Source organism: Chelonoidis abingdonii, chromosome 19 (assembly GCF_003597395.2).
Source record: "Chelonoidis abingdonii isolate Lonesome George chromosome 19, CheloAbing_2.0, whole genome shotgun sequence".
NCBI classification, from domain to species: Eukaryota; Metazoa; Chordata; order Testudines; family Testudinidae; genus Chelonoidis; species Chelonoidis abingdonii.
The window spans coordinates 1,288,700-1,296,056 of record NC_133787.1 but is presented as its reverse complement, the minus strand read 5'-3'; the positions used below and the strand labels follow the sequence as shown (position 1 = coordinate 1,296,056).

Genomic DNA, 7,357 nt, shown 5'->3' with positions numbered 1-7,357 from the left:
TGACCATGCTGTGCTAAAGTGGCTTCATACTGCCAAGGGAAACAACAAAAAACTTCTTCGATGGAGTTTAGCTCTCCAAGGTTTTGATTTTGAAATTCAACACATTTCAGGAACTTCTAACAAAGTAGCTGATGCACTCTCTTGTGAAAGTTTCCCAGAATCAGCTGGTTAAGAATTGTCCTTGAAATGTAGAAAGTCTTGTAGTTTACATACTTAGTAGTATAAGTTCCCCACTGTCTGCGATTTGAGGGGCATGTCATAAACAGAGGGTTAAGGGTTAATGTCTCTTTTACCTGTAAGAAGTTAATTAGCTCAGTAAACCTGGAACACCTGACCAGAGGACCATGTTAAATGATGTTCTTGATAAGAAATCTCTTCCTCTGTCTACGGCTACATGATGGAGTCCATGCCAGCACAGTGCCCTTTTGCTGCTACAGTGTATGATGACAGAAGGAGTTTTTCTGCTGGTGTAGAAATACCATCTCCCCTAATGACATTAACTATGTCAACAGCTTTCATCAGCATAGCTGGGTCTATACTGGGGTTTTTGTCAGCATAGCTATGTCAGTCAGGTTGAGGTTTCCCCCAGCACATCCCTGACTGATGTAGCTATGCTGATATAACTTTTAAGTGCAAACCAAACGTCTCTCTGCCCTCCCAGCCTGTAGGAGAAATAACTTATCTAGTTCATAATATGTTGTATGGATGAAGGCACTTGACCTAATCTAGCCAACGAGTTTTTTATACCATGCTTATCACCACAGCATCCAGATGCAATGATTCAATGGCATCTTCCCACATATGTTCCTAGTTTGGAGACACAGTGGCCTGTCATGATTTGTCTCTGGATAAACAAATGTGGGGTGGAGAGAGCTCCACGTGTCCTATACAGCTGCTATATGCAGTTGCAACTGTGCCATAATGGAGAACAAGGCCTACACAGTGAAATTTCAGGGCTTTTTCTCATAGACTGAGACTTTAAGGCCAGAAAGGACCATCATGAGTCATTATGAGTCAGCAGTTTGCCCTTGTTGCCAAGAAGGCTAACGGCATATTAGGCTGCATTAGTAGGAGCATTGCCAGCAGATCAAGGGAAGTGATTATTCCCCTCTATTTGGCACTGGTGAGGCCACATCTGGAGTATTTCATCAAGTTTTGGGCCCCCCCACTACGGAAAGGATGTGAACAAATTGGAAAGAGTCCAGCGGAGGGCAACAAAAATGATTAGGGGGTGAAGCACATGACTTACGAGGAGAGGCTGAGGGAACTGGGCTTGATTAGTCTGCAGAAGAGAAGAGTGAGGGGGGATTTGATAGCAGCCTTCAGCTACCTGAAGGGGGGTTCCAAAAAGGATGGAGCTCAGCTGTTCTCAGGGGTGGCAGATGACAGAACAAGGAGTAATGGTCTCAAGTTGCAGTGGGAGAGGTCTAGGTCAGCTGTTAGGAAACACTGTTTCACTAGGAGGGTGGTGAAGCACTGGAATGGGTTGCCTAGGGAGGTGGTAGAATCTCCATCCTTAGAGGTTTTTAAGGCCCTGCTTGACAAAGCCCTGGCTGGGGTGAGTTAGTTGGAGTTGGTCCTGCTTTGAGCAGGGAGTTGGACTAGATGACCTCCTGAGGTCTCTTCCAACCCTAATCTTCCACGATTCTGTGATCATCTAGCCTGACCTCCTGTACATCGCAGGCCCATAACCTCTGGCTGAGTTACTGAAGTCCACAAATCTTGATTTAAAGACTTCATGTTACAGAGAATCCACCATTTACTCTAGTTCAAACCAGCAAGTCACCCTTGCCCCACGCTGCAGAGGAAAGTGAAAACACTCCAGGGTCCCTGCCAATCTGACCACGGGGAAAATACCCTCTCAACCTCACTTACAGCAATCAGTTAGATCCTGAGCATGTTGACGAGACCCACCAGCCAGACACCTGGGAAAAAATTCGCTGTAGTAACTCAGAGCCCTCCCCATCTAGTGTCCATGTCCTACCATTGGAGATATTTGTTAACAGCAGTAATGAATGGGCCATATGCCACATTGTAGGCAATCTCATCATACTATCCTCTCTATAAACTTATCACATTCAGCCTTGAAACAAGCTATGTCTTTTGCCCCCACTGTTCCCTTGGAAGGCTGTTCCAGAACCTCACTCCTCTGATGGTAACAAACCTTTGTCTAATTTCAAGCCTAAACTCGTTGATGGCCAGTTTATATCCATTTGTTCTTGTGCCAACATTGACCCGTAAGTTAAATAACTCCTCTCCCGCCCTGGTACTTAGCAGTCTGATGTATTTATAGACAGCAATTATATTTCCTCTCTGCCTTTGTTTTGTTAGGCTAAAGAAGCCAAGCTCCTTGAGTCTCCTCCCTTAAGGTAGGTTTTCCATTCCTCAGATCATCCTAGTAGCCCTTCTCTGCTCCTCTTCCAGTTTGAATTCATCTTTCTGAAGCGTGGGATCCCAGAACTGCACACAGTATTCCAGGTGAGGTCTCACCAGTGCCTGGTATAATGGCAATAACACTTCCGTCTCTACTGGAAATACCTCGCCTGATGCACTCCAGGACTGTGTTAGCCTTTTTCACAGCACATCACATTGGCAGCTTATAATCACCCTGTGATCAACCCATACAGCCAGATCTTTCTCCTCCTCTGTCACTTCCAACTGATATGTCTCCAGCTCATAGCAATAATTCAAGTAGTTAGTCCGTATGTGCACGAGCTTGCACTTTGGACTATCAAATTTCATCCCATTTCTATTACTCCTGCTACCATTAAAAGCGCATCTATTCCCACTTTCTCTCCTATCATGAATCATTAATGCCCAATATCAAGAAGAAGGTACCAGAACTATAATGCAGGAGCTGGGTCTCAGGAGCTAACCTAGTAGCCTGGGGGTGATGCTTTGCCCTGTCAGGTGGGAACTGCTGAGTCCGCTTGTGTCTGGCTCTTAATGCTGACAAGACATAAAGGAGCAGACTGAACCACACATCATTGATGACTTAGGGTGGCCAGCACAGAGCAGTACTGAAACTCCTTGAAGGTGATTCAGCCCTGCCCTCCTGGAAGGGGTGTGGGGGGAGGGATGCAAAAGCAGCACAGAGATGCTTTGTCGCAGTGGAGAGATCTAGCCTTTAATGATAAGGTAATCACACTGGGGAAGGCTTCTGCTGTGGGGAGGATGAGGACCTTGGATGGATGTTGTGTGGGGTTTTGCAGGCTTGACAAGGTAAATAAGGAGCCATCCAGCATGGGGAGCACAGCTGAGGTTGGAAGGTGTCCACGGAGGCACCAAGTACTCCACCTATTCTTAAGCCGATCCATCAGGACTGCAAATCCCTCCAGTGAACTTGCTGTCCCTGAGCCTGGAGGATGACTATTCAGTGTCAGCAGTTCACAGCCCACCCTTACCCTGGGAGGGGTATGCCCAAGGGGAGAGAGGCCTGATGCTAACTTACACTTTTGCACCATTTGGCGAACTTCTTCCACCCTGCTTCCCACATCCTCCACCTTTGATCCCACATGTCTGACGTCTTTATGGATGTTATCCACTGCATCTTTGGTTTCCGTACTTCCTAGGGGAAAGGAAGAAGCAGAAAGTCAAGGTCATTAAAGGAACTTGTGGGACAGATGCTTGTTGAGCACCGTTGGGGTTTGTTGCCTGGCATATGACTCTTCCACATGGTCTGGGCACCAGGAGAGTCTGAAAAATGCCTATTCACTTGTGAGCAGCTCCTCCCAGTGGGCTTTGTCATCCTTGGTGTCCTGGCTGTCCTCCCTGCTGCAGGTGTCTCGCTGAAAGGTCTCGAGGAATGACTGTTTATGCTCAGCCTGCAGCAGGAGCGAGAGCCCTTGAGCGGCATCCCCAAGGCGCTCGTTCACCCGTGCAAACCCCTCCACGACATCACTGGCTTTCAGGAACTTCTGCAGCCAGTTCGTCTGGCTGTACTTCTTCACCAGCTCCTGGGCCTTCTCCAAGGTCTCCAGCAGCTGCTGCAGCGTCTCTTCTACCTGGGAGGAGATTTGTTTTGGAGGCTGTGCCCTGAGGACCTCCACAGGCCTCAGCAGGATGTGAATGCGGTACACTAGACGGCGGCACTGGTGCTTACAGCACTTCACTTGTTCGCACTGGGCGTAGATGATGTGAGCCACACTCAGGACCTTCTCCACTACCTCCATATCTGAAAGGAATGGGATTCATACATCAGTAACATGGCACTCCCTGGCCTGGGGGATTCCTAGCTCCAAAACCAGAAGGGACCATTATGACCACCCCCTCATAACTGCTGTTTGAACTAGAGCATCCATCCAACCTTGATTTAAAAATGGCCAGTGATGGCGAATCCCTCACCCCTTTGACATGGGAAGAGGATGTTACTTTCCTTAACGCTTTTATTTTGAAGTGTGAGGATTTATATTAGATGAATCCACTCTCAGTCCCTTTCTACCTTTAGGTGCAAGAGCCTTCTTCTCTGCAATCCCTGCCATATGAGATAGCCTCCCTGTACCTGTGCCTCACTGACTAGTGACAGATGAACCTCTCAGGGAGCTGAAATTCAGGCTTATGCAGAGGACTAGCATGAGCCCCAGTGTTCTGCTTAAGTCCAACTTAAGTCCTAAGGGTGCCATGGGCTTGTGCAGGCTTTCACCCCAGGTTTGCAGTTGGGGTTCATTTTGGATGAGCACTTAAGCAGTCAGCTTCTTCTGCCAATTTAGTCTGAGCCACCCAACCCTTCTGAGGCTGGTAGTGGAAGCCCTGTGCACCAACCAAGGCAGGAACTGCAAGGGCCAAAGATGTGTCCAAATATTTCAAAACCTTAGCTGAAGAACTGGACAAGGGCCAAGATTAGGCATACTGTTCAGTTACCACATTGGCACATCTACATTTCACACACACATACACACACACACACACACACTTTTTGCCTACTGTTCAGTTACGACATTGGCACGTCTACATTTCACACACACGCACACGCGCACATACACACACACACACACACTTTTTGCCAGCACAATTCTAAAAATCAGGCCCCAGAGATTAGATGGAATAATAGGGCTTCTGATATTTATGTTTTCCCAGACCAATCTACCCATCCCTCATAGACTTTTCCAGACAGACTCTGAAAAACCTTTGCCTAGCATATGTATTTTATATCTCTCCCTCTCTCCCTTATTCTTATAACAGTACACTTTACTCTATTTACCATACGTCTTCACACAGTTGCGTTTTAGATATCATGTGCTATGTTCTATCATGTCTCACCATGGTTTGCACTGCTGCTAGGAAATATGCTCTGCGTAGGAAGACTATTAATTGACACATGAATTTATTGTACTCTATAGCTGACACTATGCTACACCAATGCGGTGTCAAGGTTACTGAGTTACAGTCTCAAGACAAACACGTTTGCTGTGCCTTGGACATTCCCTCCATGAGGCTGCACACCTTGCTTGCTGTGTGAATTGCTACAGGATGACTTTATCTTTCGTTGTTCAAAGCAGTAATAGGCTCCAGGGGCCAGATCCTCAGCTGGTGTAAATCATCATTGTTTTCAATGAAATTACACTGATTTACACTAGCTGAAATTCTGGTCTGATTTGCCCCACTCTGAGCTCCCCACTTCTTTTTGTAATTCAGCCCTTACTCAGGTGAAACTCACTGTGGAGTCAGTGGGTGTTTAACCCAAGTCAGTAGAGAATGAGGACCTCAGGGACTGGCCCATCCTCAAAACGAATAGACCACATGTGTCTTTTTATCGGAGGGCCTGCTTCACTGCCACCCGGCCCACCCTTCCTCTCAGATACTGGGTGAGGAGAATTCCCTGTGAAGCCTGTCACGAGCAGGCCATATGGTCATAACTGAGTAATGCCTTGTTCCCCGCTGGCCCTCTGAGGGCACAGTATGCCTCTGCTTAGCCACTCCTTTTCTGAGCCAGTATTTGCATGTAAGGAGCCCACCCACACGGACCAGCTCACCAGAATCCCAAGCAGCCTTTCTGGTTGCTTTCCCTTCTGTTGCCCATCTGCCTTCTCTTTCACTTTTGATGCTAGCCAAAGGGGTTACAGCCAGAAGACAACTCCTCCAAAGCTGTGCAGGAAAGAGAGAGCTGGCTGGAAGCAGCCGTAGCCCATTCCAGGAGCCTGCCTGGCTCTAATAACTCCAAGTTTTATGTCTCAGTCAGGGCAGAGGTTCAACAGAAGCATTTTAAAATTGTAACCAGTTTCTCTTCCCCTCAGAGATCATCCTGGCACTTCCCAGCTCAAAGCTCCTTCCTCTCTTTAGCAAGCAAACAAACAGCCAAACTTACCTGATCCCCTGCCAAGCTCTTTCTGTCCTTGAGCCCTTCTCTTGTCCGAGAGACCTACCAAGTATCATAGTAAACTTTCGAGAAAGTCCCTCTGTTTGTCTCTCTCCCAGTTTGGCCCCTCCTCCCTGACGACAGTTTAGGATTATGCAATTCTGCAAATCTGTTTCCTCTTTTACAGCCATGTATGCATTGGGCGGAATCTAGTGGCTTTTCTTTTCATGCAGGAAACTGTTTGTGGCTCTTCTCGCTCTGGCCCTCAAGAGAAAAGGGACAGGGCAGATCGCATCACTCATTTGTTGTTGTTTTTTTTAAATAAAAGAGTGTAGTAAGAAATAATGCAGGAGGAAAAGCTAATTTAACAAACTCTTTAGAGAGATCAGCCCCTCTCTATGAGCTGTAGCACCTTCTGATGTAGCTTAATTGTTATATCCTTGGAGGCAGCCGGTTTAGGAAGAAATCACTAGAGGCCAGACAGCAGACAGCTAATAAAACTGCCATTTATTTACAGACACAGAGCTCACTCAACCGGCCGAAACTGGCAGGGCTATCCCCTAATAATCTAAATCAGTTGCCATAGGAACAAAAACCATGACAACCAAATATACAACATATTCCTCTCCCCCTAATAAGAACATCCCCTAAATAAAACACATACTAGGCTAGAGAAGGAGGGTAGACTGCCTCCATTCCTGGCTAAAACCTGGGGATTATTTTGCCCCATAACCGTGGGTTCGCCCTAGCTAAAGATCCATCCGATGAGGAGGCCTTCTGTCTCTAGGTGGATTACGGCGCATTTCTGGTGTTGTTGCACCCTAAAGTACCACGGGCTCAGGGTCCGCAGCACGAACAGGTGAGGTGGTATCAGCTCATGCTGGGCAAAGGGGTGTCTCAGCCGCTGGCAGTAATGGAGGAGAACAGTCAGGAACAGGTGATTTGTGATTCGGTGTCTCACCAGAAGAGGTGAAGTCAGACCACTCAACTGCAGATGTGTCCTGAGGACTGGCATGACCTGGCAACAGCTGATCTACATGTCGCCGCCAGGTAAGATTCTCT

General features: G+C 47.3%; 1 protein-coding gene and 1 long non-coding RNA gene across 2 annotated transcripts in view; one reads left to right on the top strand and one right to left on the bottom strand.

Annotated features, from left to right (window-relative positions):
- The window catches only part of MLKL (mixed lineage kinase domain like pseudokinase), a 32,760-nt gene extending 26,343 nt beyond the window's left edge, over positions 1 to 6,417 (bottom strand). Inside the window, exons 1-3 of the mRNA XM_075073671.1 lie at positions 6,305 to 6,417; positions 3,716 to 4,174; positions 3,452 to 3,568 (exon numbers count right to left, since the gene is read on the bottom strand). Of these exons, the coding sequence (XP_074929772.1) occupies positions 3,452 to 3,568; positions 3,716 to 4,172 (574 nt within the window). The 5' untranslated portion in view covers positions 4,173 to 4,174; positions 6,305 to 6,417. The remainder of the gene's footprint in view (positions 1 to 3,451; positions 3,569 to 3,715; positions 4,175 to 6,304) is intronic.
- Positions 6,418 to 7,330: 913 nt separating this feature from the next.
- LOC116828129 (uncharacterized) overlaps positions 7,331 to 7,357 on the top strand; it is an 8,923-nt gene continuing 8,896 nt past the window's right edge. Inside the window, exon 1 of the long non-coding RNA XR_012657256.1 lies at positions 7,331 to 7,345. This is a non-coding gene — a long non-coding RNA (uncharacterized LOC116828129). The remainder of the gene's footprint in view (positions 7,346 to 7,357) is intronic.